General features: G+C 42.4%; 2 protein-coding genes and 1 non-coding gene across 5 annotated transcripts; 2 read left to right on the forward strand and 1 right to left on the reverse strand.

The window, feature by feature from the left end:
- Positions 1–3,399: 3,399 nt before the first annotated feature.
- Positions 3,400–4,877, forward strand: LOC133923505 (U-box domain-containing protein 26-like). Its single transcript, XM_062368790.1, has one exon. It carries the CDS (start codon positions 3,510–3,512, stop codon positions 4,689–4,691), a length of 1,182 nt encoding a protein of 393 aa, XP_062224774.1. The 5' UTR covers positions 3,400–3,509; the 3' UTR covers positions 4,692–4,877.
- Positions 4,878–4,886: 9 nt separating this feature from the next.
- On the forward strand, positions 4,887–4,959 carry TRNAF-GAA (transfer RNA phenylalanine (anticodon GAA)). Its single transcript has one exon. It is a non-coding gene; the product is annotated as a tRNA-Phe (tRNA).
- Positions 4,960–7,017: 2,058 nt separating this feature from the next.
- LOC133924259 (mitogen-activated protein kinase kinase kinase 3-like) lies at positions 7,018–13,132 on the reverse strand. 3 transcript variants are annotated; one of them, XM_062369711.1, is made up of 11 exons: positions 12,403–13,132; positions 11,119–11,679; positions 10,710–10,797; positions 10,537–10,599; positions 9,643–9,803; positions 9,483–9,558; positions 8,826–8,885; positions 8,622–8,729; positions 8,300–8,536; positions 7,727–7,839; positions 7,018–7,652 (listed from the first exon to the last, which is right to left on the reverse strand). In XM_062369711.1, the coding sequence occupies exons 1-11, from the start codon at positions 12,810–12,812 to the stop codon at positions 7,397–7,399; spliced, it is 2,133 nt and encodes a 710-aa protein (XP_062225695.1). In that variant the 5' UTR covers positions 12,813–13,132; the 3' UTR covers positions 7,018–7,396. The 3 variants fall into 3 exon arrangements, with proteins under 3 accessions (XP_062225695.1, XP_062225694.1, XP_062225696.1); XM_062369710.1 differs by having other exon boundaries at positions 7,018–7,655; positions 12,403–13,130; XM_062369712.1 differs by having other exon boundaries at positions 7,018–7,655; positions 12,377–12,497.
- Between the last annotated feature and the right edge of the window lie 8,240 nt (positions 13,133–21,372).

A 21,372-nucleotide genomic window follows, 5' to 3' on the forward strand; every position in this document is an offset into this window, starting at 1 on the left:
CCACCTTGCTGGCACTTCATTCGTCAAAAAAAAAATTGGGTCCTTTTGGTCGAGTTCCAGTAATGCCGAGTGCTATGACACTCGCTTTAGACCAATATAGCAGCCCTTGATAATTGGGTTTACCTCACTAAGGTAGCTGTCATCGATAACTTTCTGTGTTCTGCATATTACCAGATTTGCTCACGCGGTCAGAGACGAAACCGATAAATTGGACCGGTGAAACCTACGAAATGAGGTTGGAAAGCGTACAAAGTTTTACAAGCACTAGGCTGATCTAAGTGCAGAAGTCGATCGTGCAACCTCATACCGCGCAAGAAAGGAAAACACAAGTTCATGGCACTGGTGAAGGAACTTGAATATTGTTAGAAGTTCAAATAACATTATAGTCAAATTCGAACTACTCAAACTACATAACTGTTTCCACTAGAACCACCATGACAAAAATGAGGGAAATTATAAAACCCACTCGGGCTTCATGATGTGGACATAATTTACGACGTACATCACTTCTCTAGGAAATTATTTTTCAACAAATGCAACCAGACAACCATTCTTGGCTTCCTGAGTGTGCCAATACGACATATTAGGTGCAACTTTGACTTTCTGAGGGAAAGTTCTGCAATATAATTTATTAGTGGTATTCCAACCCATACATTGAAACCATAAATAATGTATTTGGAGTCAAATTGTTAGGCAATTTTTCTAAGCTCGGAGTTGAGCAATCTTTGAACAGATACACATGCAGCACAAAGTTACAAGCTAGTCTTCTCGTTTTAACTTACTATGATATTACTACTCGCCTAATCGATCTGGTTTTCTTAAGAAAGACCTAACTGGAATGTAATTTCTCTATCTGAACCCTTCGATAGAACAGTCATTCAGTCAATGTCAGCTCTGGAGTGCCGATTTCATTAAACAAAAAAGAACAAAAAAAACAGATGTGTGGTAAAAGATTGCGGTGGAGAAACCGGTCCTTCATACGCCAAGCGAAACTTACACGCATTCACTTCATTTTTTTTCTTGTTCTTCAAAATGAGGCGCCCGGAGTCAAATGTGTTCAGAGACCCTTCTGCTACTGAACTTTGAACGAGCGGGTGCGCATCATGCATGTCAGCTCGAGAGTTATCAAGAAAGTGTTCCTGGCCACAAAACAGTCTACAAAAACAGTATCGTTGAACGCCAATAATACACGTACAGGCAGTTCATGCAATCGACAATCGATTCCGCATTATCATTTAACAATGATCTGATCCAGGGCTCACTATTTGAGTGATGCTAGTCATCCTGCCCTGGCTCCGTTTTTGGACCGTAGAAAATTCAGAACAATTTCACAGGAATTTCGCCGGGAGCAACACCAATCATCTGGTATAATTCTGTTACTTGGTTCGGACCAGACGAACAATGTGAAAAAAAATAGCTCAAGGTGTCTGTTTTTTTAAGATAAAGGAAAGAGTTCCGGCCTTTTGTATATTTCGATACATACAGTTTCAATTCATTATTACATCATTGATTCGATATAAAGGAAATAAGTGAAAGATATAGCATTAAGCACATAGTCTATTATTAACCGATAATCCATTTTTTATAAATATTTGTATAGTCACCACCTTTAAAGAATGACACACCTTCATAATATCTTTACTTTGTGTTTCCTTTTGTATGAGTCTCTAGAAACGTAACTAATAGGTTCCTTGAAAATTCCCTACATTAAAATCATAGAGGGTTTTTTTTAAATACAATATCATTACGGTAGAGCCATATAGACTAAAAGATGGCAGCCGCCGTACTTAGAACTTGAAAATTAGAAATAGCTTCCTTTGTCCTAAGCCAATTTTTCATTATATAGCCCATACTGTTAGGTTTTTGATATCCAAAGGAATAGTGATTATGTACCAAATGGACCTAGCAAAATGGTATTCAGAGAACAAATGCTGAATATTTTTATTGTGGTTGCAAAAACAATATTTTAAGCCACCATTCCAATTTTTTTTACCAAATTATCCCAGCTGAAGGTTTCTGTGAGCTCTGGAAAGAAGAGAGAAACTCGGATTTTCTTGTTGTCGCTACTGGGCATGTGGGCCAGTGGATGGTATTACGCTTGTGCATTTCTCACTTTCCCAAAGTTAAAAACTTTGACCATGCATCTCCATCTATGATCATCATGCATATGATCAGTGTCTGAATTCTAGCCTAGCCCTACATGCATGTGGAGCTAAGTCCCTTGATTTTGGTAATGCTGCTGCCTCTACTGGCTACACAGCAGCCTCAAAGCGCTGTGTAACGAAGACTTTGGCACTGGCCTAGCCGCGTTAAGCTGCCATTAGCACCTACGGAATCGCATTCTTTTATCTTCAGTGGGTTGCTCGAGACGGAGATTAACCGGGGCACATCTTCAGTTTCCAACTGTAGTACAGATCATGCTATTTTGTAACGTACGTAGTTCTCTCAATTTCTTGGACTTGATGGAACTGTTATCGCTGACAAATGAATTCGGCAGAGTTTTCAGCCGTATTCAGATTTTCGGTGAAAAGATAAAGAAGAGAAGGAAAAGTGCGTCCAAAGAAAAATTGCTCGTGTTCGTCATAATGCTTCCAACGCACATAGCTTTCTCATGTCCCATGCCAACATCACACGCTCCCATGTTGTCTGCTGCGAATGGAATAATCATGTGACACATGGAGTGCTGCTTAAGAGTGCAGACTAGTCCACGATTACCTACTGTAATAATGCTGCTACATGTTGAACTCACAAATGTAATCGATAGATCGAGACAATAGAATATATATATGTATATATATGTATGTATATGTCCTTCCTGAAACAGTTACTGATAATTCTAGTCCTAATTGCCCTGCAGCTGGCAAATCGCAGTAGCAGCAGCAGCCTATATTGCATTCCATTGCGTTCCATCTAGTCCCCAACTCTGACTGTCCCCACACTTTCAGGCTGCATGCACTTTTCCCTGTCTCCTCTTCCTACTCCGGTCTAATCACTAGAACTTTCCCTTTCTATGACTATCCGCTAAAGAAAGAAAGTTCTCCATCTCCCTTCGCCTTTATCTTGCAACTCTTCCTTGTCTCTCACTCGCTTGCTCCTACCCTTTCTCTCTCCTCCGTCTTGGATTGAGAGCCCATAACCAGCACTGTAACCTCCCTCCATCTTGCAACATCTGTTCAGGCTTGGACTGCAGGAGCTCCTGTTGTTTGGACATCTTTTATGGCCATCGTCTTCGGCAGGCTCAAGTACAACCACAGGAGCCAGCCACAGTGCATGCAGTAACTCTGCTGCGGTCACTTGCGCAGCTTCATCTGCTGTTACATTGCATCGCCATGGATTCTTGATCTCCCTATTGCGCAGCATAGCAGCCTTGTTTGTGAGTTCTTGGCGTTCTGAGTTGGTGTAGGCTCTTGATCTGTTCTTGGGAGTGCGAGCTTTGAACTCCGTTGTGACGACGTGAGTTTTTGGCATTTCGTGATGGCGTCTTGTTGATCGATCCGTGCGCGCGCAAGATGAGCGTACCGTACCTGTTCAGGTGCCCGATCAGCCTGGACATCTTCACGGACCCGGTGACGCTGTCCACGGGCCAGACGTACGACCGGCCCTGCATCGAGAGGTGGCTTGACGCCGGCCACCGCACCTGCCCGGTCACAATGCAGCCGCTCGGCGACACCGTGCTCGTGCCGAACCGTACCCTGCGACATCTCATCGAGCGCTGGCTCTCCGCCGACCACCAGCTCCCCGAGCAGGCGGTCACCGACGACGCGGAGGAGCCATCGCTTGCGGCGCTCAAGCGCTGCCTCCAGTCCGGCGCCGACGGCAAAGGCAAGGCGGCCGCGCTCAAGAAAGTAATGACGCTGGCGTCGGAGTCGGACGTCGGCCGCGCGTGCATGCTCCAGTTGGGGTTCCTCCCCGTGCTGCTGCAGCTCGTCTTCCACACGCCAACGCCATGGGAGTGCCACTTGGAGGAGGAGGAGGAGCTCGCGCTTCAGTGCGCGCTCAGCCTCTTGCCGTCGAGCCCCGCCGCGCCGCAGCTCGACTGCCTCAACATGCTCCGGAAGGAGGCAAACCTGGCGTCCTTCGTGCGGCTCCTGGAGCGCGGCCGCGAACGGGCCAAAGCAAGCCTGTGCCGCCTCCTGGAGACCATCGCCACGGCCGACGCGACGCAGATGCTGGCGCTCGTCGCCGCAGCCTCTCCGCGCGTATGGCAGGGGCTCCTGCCACTCCTGCAGCACGACGATGAGCGCGTCTCGGGAGCCGCGGTGCGCGCGGTGGCGGCGGTCTGCGCGGCCGAGCCGGCGTGCGCCAGCGCCATCCGCCACGGCGCGGTCGGCGCGCTCTTCAAGCTCCTGGCGTGGGCGCCGTCCGAGAAGAGAGGCGGAGCGGCCGCGTCGACCGCGCTGGCGGCGATAGAATCGCTGGCCTCGTCAGAGGCCAGAAGCAGGGCGGTGGCGCAGGAGCCGGGCGCGGTGCGGGTGCTGGTGAGGCACGTATTCATGATGTCGTCGAGGAACGAGGGCAGCGAGCACGCGGTGGCGGCGCTGCTGGCCGTGTGCAGGGACTCTCGTGCGGCGCGGAGCGAGGCTGCCAGCGCCGGGGTGGTGACGCAGGTGCTGCTGCTGCTGCAGAGCCAGTGCGGCGCCAGGGCCAACGCCAAGGCGAGGGCGCTGCTGAAGCTGCTCAAGTCCATGTGAAGCAATTAATTTAGGTGTTTAAGTTGCTAGATGTTCTTGTAAGCTGTAACTTCTGCATCAAGAATGTCTGCTAATTTCATGTCTTAACCAAGGTCGGAGACGATGATCCGGGAGATTAAACTCAGGTTATTTCATGGGTGATAGAAGGGATTAGTAGATTGTTTAAATGTATTTGTTTTAAAAACCATACACACAGCGGGGATAGCTCAGTTGGGAGAGCGTCAGACTGAAGATCTGAAGGTCGCGTGTTCGATCCACGCTCACCGCATTTAATTTTCGTTTTAGTTGTTTTTCACTTTTTTTTTTCTTTTGCAGCAAACTCGCGAATAGCGAATGTTTAGCTTGGAGGGTTGATTAATTTGATCTCATACCGTTTCCCACATAGGAATACTCCATCCGATATAAATATAAGATGTTTTAGAAAAGATCTAATTAAAATTTTAAAACTTTGATCATCAATAATTTTTAAAATATTTAGTTTCAAAATAAGAAAAATTATAAGCATGGTTTTATTTTGGAAAATATTTTCACAATCTCATAAGTTTATTGAACTTTATAAATATATTCTAGCTGAAAATAACGGTCAAATGTACGCTTAAAATAGTGATCAAAGATACGCACCGAAGACCGTGGCACATCTAAAATGTTAAGTATTTTTTTTACCGGAGGGAGTATAATATAGAGTAAATTTATTGTATGCCATCAGGAAACACCCCAATTCACAATTTGCATCGATAAAGTTTATTTTCACTGTGTACCACTAGAAATCCAAAAGTTGCACTCCATACCATTACCATGATGTTACTGTGATTTAGCATGTCAAATATTCTCAAAATACCAATATTACCCTCGGTCTAAATCAGAGTCTAAAACCTCACACGATGAACCCATGCTCTCGGTTCAAAACAGAGCTCAAAACCTCACCATGAATCCTCAGATCTTTCTGCCCCAATCCTCAGCATGGCTCCTAAACCCTAGCCCCCAAATCGAGATAGGAGATCGGGGCAAGGATGACAGCAGCGGCGCGGGCACTTGCGAGGACGACAGGGGTGACGCGGAGGGCGCCCCTTTCAAAACTGGTCTGTGCAGCAAAATGGTCTCCATCCCTTTCAAAACTGTTAGCTAGAGGTAGTTGTAGTCTTGTAGAACAGCGAAAAAAACTCTTTGAGCTGAAGAAGAAAGTAGAAATCTGGCTTCTGATTCCGTGTGTTCCTTTTTCTTTGTTGAAGAATCAGGATGTGATATCAGATCAGTTCTTGGAAGATGCGGACTCCTCAATTTTCCTGAATCGTCTGTAATGACCCTTGAGATTGTTCATACGCTCAATAAAAGAAAAGGATGGCTAAAATGAGGCAGAAAGAGGACTTGAAGTCAGATTTTCCATGAGCATTAAAATGATCAGTAAATGTAATTTGCCTGTCACCATGTCCTGCTTCATTCTGATAAAAATTGGCATATGGATATCTTAGTATGTCCTCATTCATTAATTATTGCTACTCTCCAATATCTGACTTGCAATGCAGTAAATCATACTGATACGCATAGCATATGCACAGAAATTATCAGAGTACAGTACTAATTTGTACAGGATATATCTAAAGCCTTTACCTATGAACAAGCTGACAGTAGTGCTTTGCATTCTTAGTAGCAAGCTGGCATATCATTTTATAGCAATTATTGTATACCAACTGCTTGTTTTGTAGAAATTTTCTTTCTTACATCATAGGTCATCACTCGCCAATCATCTGTGCATTCCATTTTCTGAACTTTAGGTTCAGTAAATCGGAACCCTAATGATGACAGAAGTATTCTGAACTTTGGACCATTGTGAACTTTGACAGCAAGTATATGTTCATCAGATGACAATGAATTCTTCAAGGAAGTTTTCAGTATGTTTATTTTAGTGCAGTGGTATCTTATTTTGGTGCAGTAATATAGAGTGAAATTCCATAACCCATAAAACAAGGGTACAATGGACTTTTTGTATGACCAAATTGAGCATAAACAGATGGCATGCAACGACGATGGTATGAAGTGAAGAATCCGACATTTCAATAGTATGGAGTGAAATCAAACTTTATCGATGATAAATAATAAAATTAGGATAATCTTGATGGCATACAGTCAATCAACCCTATAATATAAGCTTCATGCATGAAGTAGCACGTCTTTGGTTTGGTCGATGTGAAAAACAAAACGTATTTTCTTTAGCCACCGTTTCTTCACCATTGTTCCTACCACTCAAATTAGCCGGCTAGAATCCAAAAAAGATGGAATACAACTGTAGCATATATCCTCCTCCATGTCAGTCCGAATACATCGAGAATAAAGAAATGGAATACAAACTATGGCATATATCCTTCATGTCAGTCGGAATAACATCCTTACATCTGTCATGAAAGTCCTAAATGCTGCTAGCTCATCGAAATGTCAGCTTATGCAAACTTATGAATTTACAGCCTGTGTATTCTATAAGATTTTGTAAGGATATACATCATGGTAAATAGTTATATAGCGGAAGTGACAACAACCTACAGATATACAGAACTTCATGTTACAACTCACTCCGTCGAGAACCCTTTTTCACTGTACAGGTACATCGGATAGGTGGTCTCGTGGTAACACACAAAAGGTTTATGACGGAACATCTCTGGTTATCTGCCGAATCATGAGAACATTTCTTACTGAGCTCTTACAAATGACGCTCAGAACCTTTTTGGGGAACCATAGGGGCTTTGGAGTTTCATCTGGCCAACATCCAGCCAAGGATCTGAGATTGCAGGAGTAGGACTTCGTCTTGTCTGATTTTGCGCATAACTTAATGTGTTGTAGCCAGCACCGGAGGAAAATGTCGCATGAGGTGGAGAAGGCAAGCAGCTCCAGTTGGATTGCTTAAACTGCCGCAGCGGGCTAGAGCATGGGGAAACCGGTAGAGACATGTTTGTTCTCAAAGGAATAGGACTGCTGTAGGATAAACGTTCTGTCAATATTGTGAGAGGGTACAAACTGAGGATGGAAGTGGAATATCACGGTACCTAGAGGTGTGCGGTGAAGGAACTGCGGTCGCAAATCCGGTAAAATTTCTTGCGCTCAATCCTATATCCCTCAGAGGAGTAATAATCTTCCTTGATGGGAACTCCCTGTTGGACTGCAACAAGATTGAAGACAGAACAAGGAGGGCGAGCATTTAGGAGAACTATCCTGTAAATTAAGCATGATGGCATTTTTCTCATGCTGTAAAGCAACAATCCTGAACTGAAGTTGTTCAAATAAAGTCGCAAATGGAGCAGTTGCTCATCAGCTAGTGGCATCACTTTAGATGAGCACTACTCAAGGGGATTTTTTTATGTAACCAAGCCGAAATCCCATGGGATTGAGGTAGTATGCATATCACTAATACCAATATTAGAAAAACCAAAGAAGTGCCGCCAGTCGTTGGCCAAATTGGCCAGACTTAGTCCAAACAAAATCATATTGTTCACGCAAATGTATAGTCAAGTTAGTTATCCACTATAAGATGTTTTAGATTTTCTTATTGGAACTCAGAAAGTAGCAAAGCAAATAAAAGAACGAGAAAAAACTGAGTTCAGCGTTAGTAGAAACAATACCATTGTATGCCTGCCATCTGCTGGATAAGACAATGCATTTCTCAATGCACTGGACTTTGCAGCTCTCACTGCTGGATGGTCCTGAACAAAAGGGTGATCCATCAACTGGGCTGCAGAGGAGCGAGATGCTGGATCACGTTTCAAGCAAAGCTGCAAGAATTTTTTTCCATCCTCGGAAAAACTGTCTGGGATTTCAGGTATATCTTTACTGTTTGCAATCTTAAATATTGCTGCTACCTGCACGATCAAATTAGAGAATAATATTGGCTAAGCATCATTCATCGCGGTTACATGAAAATACAGCTGCTAAGTGAAAGCATACCCCCTCATATTGATGCCAAGGAGGTCTTGCCGTTGCCATTTCAATAATGGTACATCCCAAACTCCAAATGTCAACTGCTAAACTGTAACCGTTACTGTTCATTATAACCTGTAGGTTTCCCAATAATGGGAGAACTTCACTCAGAGACATACAATAGATTACGACAAAGAGGCAATAAAGTTTGGTATGAAAAAAGCAGCTCACCTCAGGAGCCATCCAGTAAGGACTTCCTTTGAAAGAGCGAATTTCAGCAAAAGATGATATCTGCTTCAACATAAGTAATGAAAACGAAAGGGTTTGCAGGGGAAAACAAAAGACAGACCAGAATCTGCGTTTATCCTTGTTATGATGGCAATCAAAGAACCAGAAACTTATGTGTACACATTCATCAAAACACATAACCACTTTTTCATTGGTAAGGATCCTTCAGCTGGGCATGCACAGAAGGGTACAGACATTGACTACCGGCACCCTTCCATAAAAATCCTTTTCCACTTTTATGTAAGGAGAAGTGGGCAGGTAGCCGGACACCCAGCTTGATAAGAAATTAGAATTCGCAACTACTTTTATTCCTTCTCTAAAGGAAAACATGGATGCTAATGCAATTGAGCAATATTTATTTCAACTGCAATTTGGAACTGCATAGCACTCTTTTAGGAAAGCGTAGAAGCATTCCTCATTGTAATTTCTTCAAGGGTGTGCTAGCAAAATCTAACGTACGTGCTACAAGATGGAGAAAATTCAGATTAAAAAATCAGTAGTTGACTTGACAAGTCCAGAAAAGGGACTAAATCTTAGGATAATGGAAGTGCTACACACACAGGAGGGAGAGGTATGGTAAGAAAGAAAAAAACCGCATACATGCTTAGCCATGCCAAAGTCAGCAAGTTTGACTTCACCATTAGGGCCCACAAGTATGTTTGCTCCTTTGATATCTCTGCCAAGAAAAGAAATATGAGGTGATTATTGCATTTTGTACTATCTATGGAATGCGTACGCAGTTTTAGACCATGGACCCTACCTGTGGACTGTGTTCCTCCCATGCAAGTAGGCAAGACCAGCAAGAATTTGTCCAGTGTAATTGCGAATCACAGGTTCCTTAAAAGGGCCATACTCTCTTAGTAACTTGTGGATTGAACCCCCGGAAACATACTCAAGATAAATGGAAAGCGTGTCATCAGTCTGTACAGAAAACATACACAATTAGAAAGTCTAAGCATGGTCAAGTACTTTGTAATGTAACTCCAATAAAAGCTGATAAACACTGAACAGTAGAATACTAGAACCACAAAACTAACTCTTGAGATGAAAGAACACTAGAAGAAAGAACGAAATGTAAAGAAGCCAAATAAGAGGAATAAACAACAACAAAAAGAAAAAACAGTGGCACAATTTACTCCCCCTCCATTACCCCTACCTTCCCCCTCCCTACCTTTACTTGAACAGTTGAATGTGTAATGAATTGCAGTAAGAGTAATTTGTTACAGATTTAAGTAAATCCTGATACCAATACCCTTCCAAACCATTGAATGAGTTCCACATGCTTTCAGTCACAATATACAGTTACATGCATTGGAGTACAAAGTGTTGCCATGGCACATGTGTATAATAATGCCAACTGTTTCTTCGACACATTAGGTTTAAAATTATGATCGAGCCCTTGCAAATGGGTAAGCTATTTTGTGCATGTATGCACCACACCCTTTTTTACGGCAGTCAATCAAGCAGTAATGCACTATATAAGTTATTTATGGATTCTTACTTAAATCTTAACAATTGTGCAACACAAAAATGACCCTACCAACTCACAGAAATGGACCCCATCAGACAATACTAAAAAAAACATGATAGGGCAAACAGTTGTTGGAACTATATGGCTGCAGATAAATGCAATTGATTATCAAATAGAACTTACCATCTCACTTCCATAATACTGCACAATGTTTGGGTGTGAGAGTTGCCTAAGCATATCTATTTCCTGTCAATACCAAAATTAAATCATGTTGGTCAGAAAATCAAACAAAAGGTACATAAACTGTGCTATTAGTGAGATAGCAACCAAGCCAACTAAATAAGATAACAAGTAACCTGATTTAATTGTTTGAGTCGTTCCTTTGAGTGTGGATCATCCATAATAACCTGAACCTCCTTAATTGCACAAAACTGCCCATTTTCACTGCATCATTGATCATCATAAACTAAGAATTTTTTTGCACAGTTGCTTTTCCAGACATTAGGTAACCCCCCAAGACATGCAATACATATCAATAATTTGGCATAAAAATTGATAAAAAGATCGGCATGCTCAGTTATCCGTTAGCCCTTAAGAATTACATGCTAATTAGTCTCATTGTCAACTTTCTAAACCCATCTAATGGAACATGTCAATTTATGTGCACCACCATATCTCTACTGTATAACTATAGCTTTGAGTGCGATTCTAATGCATCAACATTCACATGATAGCTTGATGTAAAAAGGGGGGAAAATGTGATACCTGTTAAATCCAAGGTAAACCTGACCAAATGTACCACTCCCTAGCAATTTCCCTTTTTTCCACTGTGATTGGGACTGTAAGAAAGTAGTGGTAGAAGGAGGAAGAGGCGAGCAAGTAGTGGGAGATGGAGGAAGAGGCGAGCAAGAACCGGGAGATGGAGGAAGAGGTGAGCAAGCAGCAGCAGGAGCTGGAGGAAGTGGTAAGGGATGAGGTGGGCTCCTCAAACCATCCATCTTTCTTACTGGTGACCTTGGGCTAAATCCAAATTCTCTTGAATTTCCATTATTCACAGCAAACGCATGGCCTTTTGGGCCAGGGTCACTTCTCGTTCTTGGACCAAAGATATCTTCAGATAACATTCTGCCACGTGAACTGGCTTCACTAGTTGAAGGCTCATCACCATGCAAATGAAGTTCCCTGACATTAGAGACAGGAACCTCAAAGAACTTCTGATGTTCCCGTGGCATGCTATAAGACATGAAATGCTTGCCCTCATTTAAGATTTTATCTGAGTCAGATGGCGTAATTCTTCCCCTGGCAAAAGCAACTGGATCCATAGACCTACAGATTGCATCAAGCAACCGATAACCATCAGATAACATATCAACACGACAACAATTGGCTTCTAATATCACAACTAGCACATAACAGCACAACAGAACTAGCTCATAACAGCATAACGGAGCAATGTACATACTCCCAAAATGCCATAATTGAGTGAAAAACAAAATGATATGCTAACCCCTGTGCGCTATATCTTGCAAGGATAAACAAAGAGTCAGCTAAAGTACTACATCTGCACCAAAGGATGATAGCTCTATTTCAAATTGATAAAGCATCAAAGAAACAGATGTTCAGTCGTTTTTAATTTTACTTTTATAATCTTTTTCAACAATTAACACGCCTTGGCACCCTGAGTCATCCAGTCTTCAATATGTATTTACCGAAAAAGAGAAGGCCCAGGATTGTAGAACTGGAACGACCATAGAAAAGGTCAACTGTTGTAGCTGGTGTGAATCCTCGCTGTTCACTCCAACTCTGCACTTTGACTCAAAAAAACCCCTCAAACACGTAACACACAAAATTAAAGGGGAAATGATAAACGAAACCTACAGATCGACCTATCTAATCATGCAATTCCCCAATTTGATCGCAGTACGACACCAATTCAGCTGCAATAGCACCCCAGACGAAGAAATTCAACTGACAAACATGCGGCAGCGAATTCGGAGTTAAGCCATGAACGGGCACCACGCACCAGGAATCCCATGATCAGCCGCTCACCTATACATATGCTGATCCTGCGCCTCATCAAACGACCCGAGCGAGCACACGCTCGATTCCGACGAGCAGCCCTCGCCGGTGGCCGCCGCCGCCACGTCCGCGCCCTCCTCATAGAGAGACCCCGCAGGCAGCGGCTCCTGCTCCGGCTCAGTTACAGGAATCGGGAGCTTGTACCCGACCACACCATGCCCCACCGCGCCACAGCGGCCGCCGCCGCCGCAGCGGCGCTCCGCGGCGCCAGGGGAGTCGAGGCTGCGAGCCTTCTCCCTCGCCCGTGGAGTCGGCGAAGGGGACGGGTAGGGGGACTCGAAGTCGGCCGACTTGCGCGGGGAGGAACTCGCGGAGACGGCCGCGGCGCCGGGCTTGGCCTTCGACTTGGACCTCGACTTGCGGGGCCACCACGCGGGCATCGCGCCACTCCCCACCCGAGCCAACAACACGGCGGCGTCGCTAGCCGGCTAGGGTTTCTCCGGTCGCGGGGTCGAACAGCCGCCGCGCGAGGGAGGCGAAGGTAGGAGCCGAAGCCGACGGCGCTTTGCTTTAGGTGAAGTGGGGACGAGACCAAGGCCTCGCCAAAGGAGGTGATATTGTCGGATCTCTTTTTTTTTCCTTCAAAAAAATGGTGCGGGTGGAGACTGGAGAGTGTCACGTTCGCGCGTGCTTCACCGGGGCGAGCCAGCTGTAGCTACTGCGCCTGCGCGCAGGTGGGTGGCAGCTGCGGCAACGGCGACCGGGGGCTACGGGCACGTTTGGGTCGACGTTATGCTCGTCTCGCTAAATATTGACCCGTTCAGATTTCGTTGGCTGTTGTTTTGAGTGACATCGAGTTTTGGCACGTCCTACTCCTACACTACATTTTCTCGCTTGCGCTGGGACGAACTGCGGGCACGAAAAAAAACATCCGTCAAGTATTTAGCGCGTCGACAACTCAGCAGGGCAGGGCTAGGCAGAATCCAGCGTGCCCTGCGTCTCTCTCACCGGAGCGTGGGCTCCGGCGAGCCTCACCGGCGGGCGGGTCCCGGCGCCAGTGGGGGAGCGTGTGCCGTCCTGGACGGGTGCTTCTGTCTTGGCTCCTTGCGCGCGGCGGCTCCGCTCCGCTCCGCTCGGGCGGCTGCATGTGGGGCCCGGCGCGTTCGTGCGCGCGGGTTTCTTTTGTTTTCCTGGCGCGTGGAAGGGAATGGAATCTTCGCGGATGGTGGTGTCGAGCTCGGGTTTGGCGCGCGCGGGAAGGTTGGTGGCGTACGCCACGAGGGTTCGGCCAGGCGGGACCACGCTGACGTGGAAGGCAAGTAGGGGATTTTTTAGCCTGTTTTTTATATAAAAAAGAGATGATCTTTTTTTATTTAAGCTGGTGGAGAGGATCATTAGGTCAGAGATATCTGATGCCATGACATGGAGGAGTGCTTACACGAAGAAAATTAATTAATCTTCTCCTATCCTGTTTCTTTTTCAGGCCAAGGAGGTACTGATACTTAACAAAACTCTTGTATATGTGAGGAATAATGTGATCCATCAAATCACCTATAGGGATAGAGATTGAGCTGCTTGTGATATATTGGACGCTTACACATATATTTGATAATACCACATATTTCTCTGCAGTGACAAACGTAGAATAGACTGTTTCAAAAGATTAATCTTCTTCTTCATTCAGCCTCCTCTTCTTCGCCCTCTCTTTTTTTCTCTCTAAATCTCTCCTTCCTCCCACGCCCCCTAAGATCCGCCCCTTTTTCTTCGTGTCTTTCTTTAAGCACATATGAAAGAACAGTTGCATTGTTTGAGATGCCAGTAGGGACACTAATGAGCCTGTGGATCACGAAAATTTAGCTGACGCAATTAACGACGCAACCATGGCACCAAATAATGCTGGTAGCATCTGCTGTAGCGGCAACAAATATAAATAGACGTTGCAAAGGTATATATATGAACGCTGCTATGCTAGAGTACGTAAACGTTCCAAAATACTAATGTACGTGTTGGAACATAAGTGTGCTGTAGTGTACTTTTTTTTTGCGAACAGTGTACACAAAGTTATTGTTGCTGTTTATATGATTTTTCTAGTGTAAAGCAAATATTTGGGATTTTTTTCACTCGAAATGATGTGTTAAGTGATGTTCTTATCACAAACATGAAAGTTGTGCCTACTTCCCCACCCACCTGCTCGCTGGCCCCCTTTTCACAAACCAACATTAGGCCTCGTTTGGGTGTCGGGAAGCAAATTTCCATTGTGTATTAATCCCCACGTGGATTTCGTTGTCCATCCAAACCCTGTGTGAAAGGTCACACGTGCTACAGGTCGCATGTTCTTGTTTGGGCATCGGACAACAGGAAAGAAATTTTATAAAACCGTTTGAGCACGAAAACCGAGATCTAGTGGTAACCGAAAAATCACGGTTATTACGATAACCACTCAAAATTTGGTGAGAAGTCGCTTAAATTCACTTGATCAAATTTGAAATTCGACAAGAATTTCAACCGAATCGACCTAACGGTAACCGCTCGGTTTGCATCGGTTACCGAGTGGTTCGCCGATTTATCGAGCGCATTTTCCGCATTTTTCGCATTGTCAGTAACCGGTTTTAGCGATTTATCGAGCGATTTTCTCAAATTCAGTGATGTTCAACAAAAAAATCAAAAAATAGCTTAACCTTGTAAAATCAATACTTAATTCATTTGAGCTTCAAATCAAGTGAAACAAATTTTATTGGTTTCCTTGTAACATGGTCTACATGATAACAGTATTTATACTCATAAAAAAGTTGAATATTTTCTATGAGAAAATGTATTTGCTAAACCAAGTTAAATGCATAGTTTACTCTTTGCTAATCCAAAAATAATGAAACCAATTTTGTTAGTTTTCTTACATGATCTTATGCCTTTTAAAAATACATGAACTCATGAAATAGTTATTGTAATATGCAGGATTATATAAATATGTTGCAACTAGATTAATTCATAACTAACCTATCACATTAGTGAAGATATTTTTATTAGTTTACTTATACTATGCTTTATGTAGAAAAAATAATGGTAGACATGAAAAAATTAATTACAGTATTGTTTCTTAACATATTCACTTTATGCTTCTGAACTTCGTAAAAATCATGGAGAAATTAATAAAACTCTAACCGAAGTAAAACCAATTTTAAAGATCCTCTTAAGATACACCCTACATAAGAAAAATATGTGTTTGCATGTTAAAATTTTCCTTAACATGAGTTAATAAATGAGTTACGCGCTTCAAGTTTTTTTTTCTTAAAACTTCCTCCTTATAGAATATGATGCAAATGACATTATTTTTTTTTTAAAAAACATAGAAGTTCCTAGAATTATCTCTAGTTTTGTTTAGGATTTTTCTAATTTTTTATGTTTTTTGAATTTTTTTAATTCAAATTCGGTAACCGATCAGTTTATATTATCGAAGCGGAGCGGTAAGGTTGGTTACCGCAAATTTCGAGCGGTAACCAACGAATTTGTTAACCCTGCTCAAGTAGCATCCAAAGAAATCAGTAAATCTCAAGAAAAAAAATGTAAAATATCAAGCATAAGTTGAAGAATCTTTCTAGGACCTATTGCTGCTGAGATTGGTGCATAAACAACATAATGAAAGTAACAAAATCTCGAAGAATTCTCGCTGGTGATGCATTTAGTCGAACAAGTTGCGTGCGTTGATGCTCCAAGTGGAACACCAACAAGCTGCCGACCATGCCACCACCCATGGCCAAGCCATAGATGTGCCGCATCGTCGAGCATGAGGATGATGGTGACGTCAGTAAGCGTATGCCTTGTAGGCATGATGGATTTTGGCCTCCCCGAGTGACGCGGTGGGTCAGGTAAGGAGATGAGGACCACGACAGCCGTGGCGAGGACTAGAGCCACTACCGTACGTGGTCAAGTCTATCACAGACAGAGTTGAAGAGGTCAAGCGCCTTGACAAGGTAGTCAAGCGGTGGGCGTGCGATCGCGACGGCGGCCCTCGAGCCGAAGAGGAGGGTGTCCAACTCCTGAAGGGAAAGGATGAAGGAGTTAAGGAAGCGGCACGTCCAGTCGAGGGAGAGGACGGAGGAGGAGGGGTCAACGTCGACGAGGATGGTGAGGACGGTGGCATAGTTCTAGAAGGCGTTGCGGTCAAAGTCAGAGGAGTCAGCGATGCAAGCCACAACGTGAGTGCAACATCTCACGGGGGAAACTAGAATCGTCATGGGAGGTGGGGGTGGCTTTTCCCGTGGAACGAAGTGGATTGGCTGGGAAAATACCCTTCCACCGATCATCCAAATGCATTTGTAGGTTGGCCTGAGAAAATTCAAACTGAAGTTGAAACACACTTGGATCGGGCCATGACCCCGCCCATCCAAATGAGGTCTTATGGACCGTTGTGTATCAGCACACTCCCCATTCTAAACATTTTCGTGTCAAATACCGACCCCGCCCATCGTCTCCGACACTGCACTATTTCACATTGGGTATGTTTGGCAGAGCTTGGCTCTAAGAATTCTTGAAGCTATATATCTAGTTTAAAAAATTTATGGAGCTAGAATGGTTTGAATGAGTTATCTTATTTTTATTTTAGACTAAACATAGATGCTTAAACGACTTAGTTTAGTCTATAAACTCTATATCTTAGTGGAGATATAGTGGATCTTTGAGCAGTAGCTCTACCAAACAAAGTCATAAATCTATACGAAAATCTCATATTCGTTTGAAAATTTTAATTATATATCCCAAAATTGATCAATCTTTTCTAATATGTTTGAAACTGATTATTTTTTATTATATGTCCCGCAGGATTGTAACAAAATTTACCCTTCACCTCTCGTACCTAATATAGAATTTTGTTACAAAGATGATTAACTTCAAATATATTATCAAATTTTGATCAACTTTAAGACATATAATCAATTTTCTCTATTCCATTGGTTCCCACACATCTCAAAGCGTCTGCCAACAGTCCAGATAGTGCCGGCCACCGAATGTAACTCCAGAAAATCCTTGTCCGCTTGTTATTGTATAGTGTAGAGGATCGAACTCGACTGACTGACCATTTCGTTATGTGTGCTCGAACTAATTTATCGTTTAATGATTTGCATTACACGCGCAAAAAGAAGTAGCAAGTACGTGCTCTTGACGTTCATGCAGATCCTCATGAGCCACGGCAGGAGAGATCGTTTAATTCCATGCTTAATGTATCCATCAAACTAGCGTTGAAACCAGATCGCACAGCACGCATGGTTGCAACCCTAAGGCTGTGCTGGGTTGTTTTGTGCTCCTTTTCAACAAATATGGCTCTGTTCAACTTGTTTTCTCTCAGTCTGTATATATGGCCTATGCGGGCAACCAATCACACTCTAAAGGTGTGTTTGGTTGCCCGAATTTACCCCAGCCTAACCGATGGATGCGTATAATATCACGGAGAAGTGTGTTAAGTTGCCCATATTTACTGTTTCAGTTTGGTCCGGCGGATGAAAATATATGTCTTAGCTTGCTTTACTCCGTAAACTGTCCCGACGGATACATGCTCATGCATTCGTTCATATAGACAGATCAACTCGTCAGTACCACAAAATTATCTTCATACACTACTACAGAATAGTACATTATTACCGGCTCTAAAATCTCCTTCACTATCGATTTTGGAAACGATAGTAGGTAACGAACAGTTATAGTCTCCAACTATCAATGCTGGCCAGACGGATCATCAGTGAAAGGGGTTATCACTGCCGGTGTTGAAACACTAGCCGACAGTGATGTCTAGAGCATCACTTCCAACTGAAGTCTTCAACTGGCAGTGTTTTGCCTCTCCTCCCTCTCCTCTTTATCCTCCCTGTCGCTCTCCTCCCTCTGTTTCTCTCCCTCTCAATATCTCTATCTCTCTCCTCAATCTTTTCGTCTTTCTCCCCCTCAATACATGCATACAATAAGACACATTTAATATAAATCAATAATAAAGACATATTATTAATATATAGTAATTAATGTCATTCATTAATATAATGTCATTTGACGATATATAAATAGTCTAATCCCCTGGTAGACTTTCTTCTTGTCGTATATTCTCTCATAGAAGGTATGATGTCATCTAAAGGTTTATCCCGTATTGATGGCACGATCGGTTCATAAAACTCGCCATTTAGGTTGATAACATGTTCCAGGAAAAACCTGACGATCTATTCTTGAAGGGCATGTATTTATATTGGTTGCAACGCACCTGTGCATAGTTTGAAGCACTGTATTTAATGAATAGAAAGAAGTAGTCCTTCAATATATATAGAAACTAAAAAGAAGGCATCGATATGTAATTTCATATCTCAAGATCATTGTATCTGATAGCGTCTCCGTCTATGTTGAACATGTGCATAAAAGTAAGAATATAAAACTCGCAGAGATTATTGTCCGGTGGTTGTCTCATACATTTCAAGAGGAAACGATTCATCAGTTGAATAAATTGAACATTTTTATTCAGTAGGAAATGTAAGTCATGAATATTTCTTGCATACCAAAATGTTGGTTTTTATGAGCAACCAATTACAATATTAACTCTTGTATCCACACATATGGTACAGTCTCAGATTCGATAAAAAAAAACTTAGCTTAGTCTGTCTAAACAGACACAAACAACTGAATATTCTTCTTTTCAACAAATATAACTCTATTTAATCTAATTTTCCCAACATACATATCCGATCTATACAAACAAAACTCTATTCGAACCACCAAACACAACCTATAAAATCATTTCATCTTTTTTTATGCTGGAATCAGCATTAAGATACTATTGAAAGCTCCTCGTCACTTTACATCGACTTTAACCCATGCTATTAGCTTCCATCTCAATCTTGGACAGCGTCGCGGCAACAGCATCCAAGCAGCAACAAGCCAAATTAATGTCGCCTGTTTCGAGTTTCTTCTATTAGATGATATCTCTGTTTTTTTCCTTTTTTATCTTTTGAGCTGTGTGTATTTTGGCCGTACAGAAATAAAAAATAAACTCTTATAAATTATATCTTTATCATAACAATAAAACTTAAAGCCAAATTAAGAGAACCACGGCCCCATGCGAGCCAAATTAAGAGAACCACTGCCCCGCGCATGAGAGAGAGGCGATATTAGAAATTTGTCTGATGTTTATACCCCAACCACAAAGGTTACAATAATCGGGTCGATCTCCGATTGACGTCGATGGAAGACCACGACACTTGTGATCAATCAATATCCATTCTTTTCCCTTTCGGTCCGGGGCCGGGCATGCACATGCGCGCGTGCTCAAGTCAAGAGCTAGTTAGCTTAGCTCCCAGGCTGAAGTCATACTAGTAGTTAACTTTCTCGCCTCTTTTCATACGTATCCTCCTTGACCCCTTGTCTCTCTGGCTAGCTAGCTAAACGTGCAGTAGTTTATAACTAAATTCGTTTAAAGTGCAAGCTGATAGTCATAGTCAACTGACAAAGGTTACTAGTTTATCAAGAGATGGTGTCATGGCAAGATCATTGTTAGTTTACTTCTAGTAGTTCAACCGGTTTCTAGCCGGGTTCGTACCTTGAAGCTGAAGCTCCTTCGGTATTCAGCACCTATACATACATATGCTGTGTCCCCATCAAAAACTGGAGTTCCTTTCTGTTTCTCCGGAGAAAGAGCTGGAGGTCTTTTACGTAATGAAGCTCTTCATTTGTTTTTTCCCGGTGAAACTATTCATTTCTTCATTGATAAGCATCATACCTTCATTAATTAGATGTCATGTATGATAATTAATTACTCTCTCCGTCTCGTAATATTTGTCTATAACCCACCGTGCACACTGAACAAAGAAGTATTAGTTCTAAGCAATGAGATCAACCATATCCCTATTAAATGATATGATATAATTATTTTTCTCTTTCAAAGTATTTAATTAGGGGTAGAGATTGAAAACATTGCAATAAGTACATTCTTAATAGAGAGTGAAAACTATTATGGGTCCGGGCGTGCGCATGTTGAGGCGCTACCCCTTCACGGCGCATCTTAGGCCTCCACGGTGGCACTAGTGGGCCCCTATGTGGCCCCGTAAGCTAAAAAAAGGAAAAAAATTCTTAATTTTCTCTATGAGCAAATATTTTGAAATATATTCTTTTGAGGTCATAAACAAATATAGTGAATCAGAGAGAGTATTCTATTGGTTATGTACTATCGTGGGGCATAGGGGCATACACCATGCAAATTAAGCATCTCTCCGGCTCCTGCAAGTACAGTTGCTCCGAGGATTGTGCGTGAGCATCACTCATTTGGATAGGCGGTTTTGGTCCGAAATTATTAGAGTTCAGTTCAAAACTGAACACCAAACTTTTTTTGAGAGGAATCTTCATCATGGATCCACACCCAGTAGACTACCTCACTGGGCTATAAGTTGAATAACCGGACGTCTCTAAGGCTCTAACATTACGGCCCAATGTCCAAACCGAGGTCCTCAAGAAAAGCTAGCCCAGCCACCCCCGTAATATTGGATTTTTAATTTTTAAATTAAAAAAATACAAATATATGCGTCTATTTTGAATTCAAAATTAGAGATCTAGACTACTATACCCGTTGGAAGGGCGACATGCTACCTATCACTCTTCCGATAAGCGATAGGTTTAAAGAGAAAAAATATTACATTCTAATGCTCTTAAATCTCAAAACACTATCCGAATAATTACGAAAAAATTGATGATACTATCATATAGCTAAAAAAATCAACTTAAACAATTACTTATGTAATAAAAAATAAAAAAGATAAATTTCAGGATCTTTGAAATTTGTTTGTTTTTATTTCTATGTTTACAAGTCATATTTTTGTCTAAATTTTTTTAAGAGCTAGATGATAGTATCCTCTACACTATAGAATTGTTTAAAAAAATTTATGATAATTTCTATAGTGTTTTTAATTTTGAGAGTGTTGGAACATAATATTTTTTTATTTTTAAACACGTCGTCTGTTAGAAGGGTGACATGCCCATAGATCT

Source organism: Phragmites australis, chromosome 7, assembly GCF_958298935.1.
Source record: "Phragmites australis chromosome 7, lpPhrAust1.1, whole genome shotgun sequence".
Lineage (NCBI taxonomy): Eukaryota > Viridiplantae > Streptophyta > Magnoliopsida > Poales > Poaceae > Phragmites > Phragmites australis.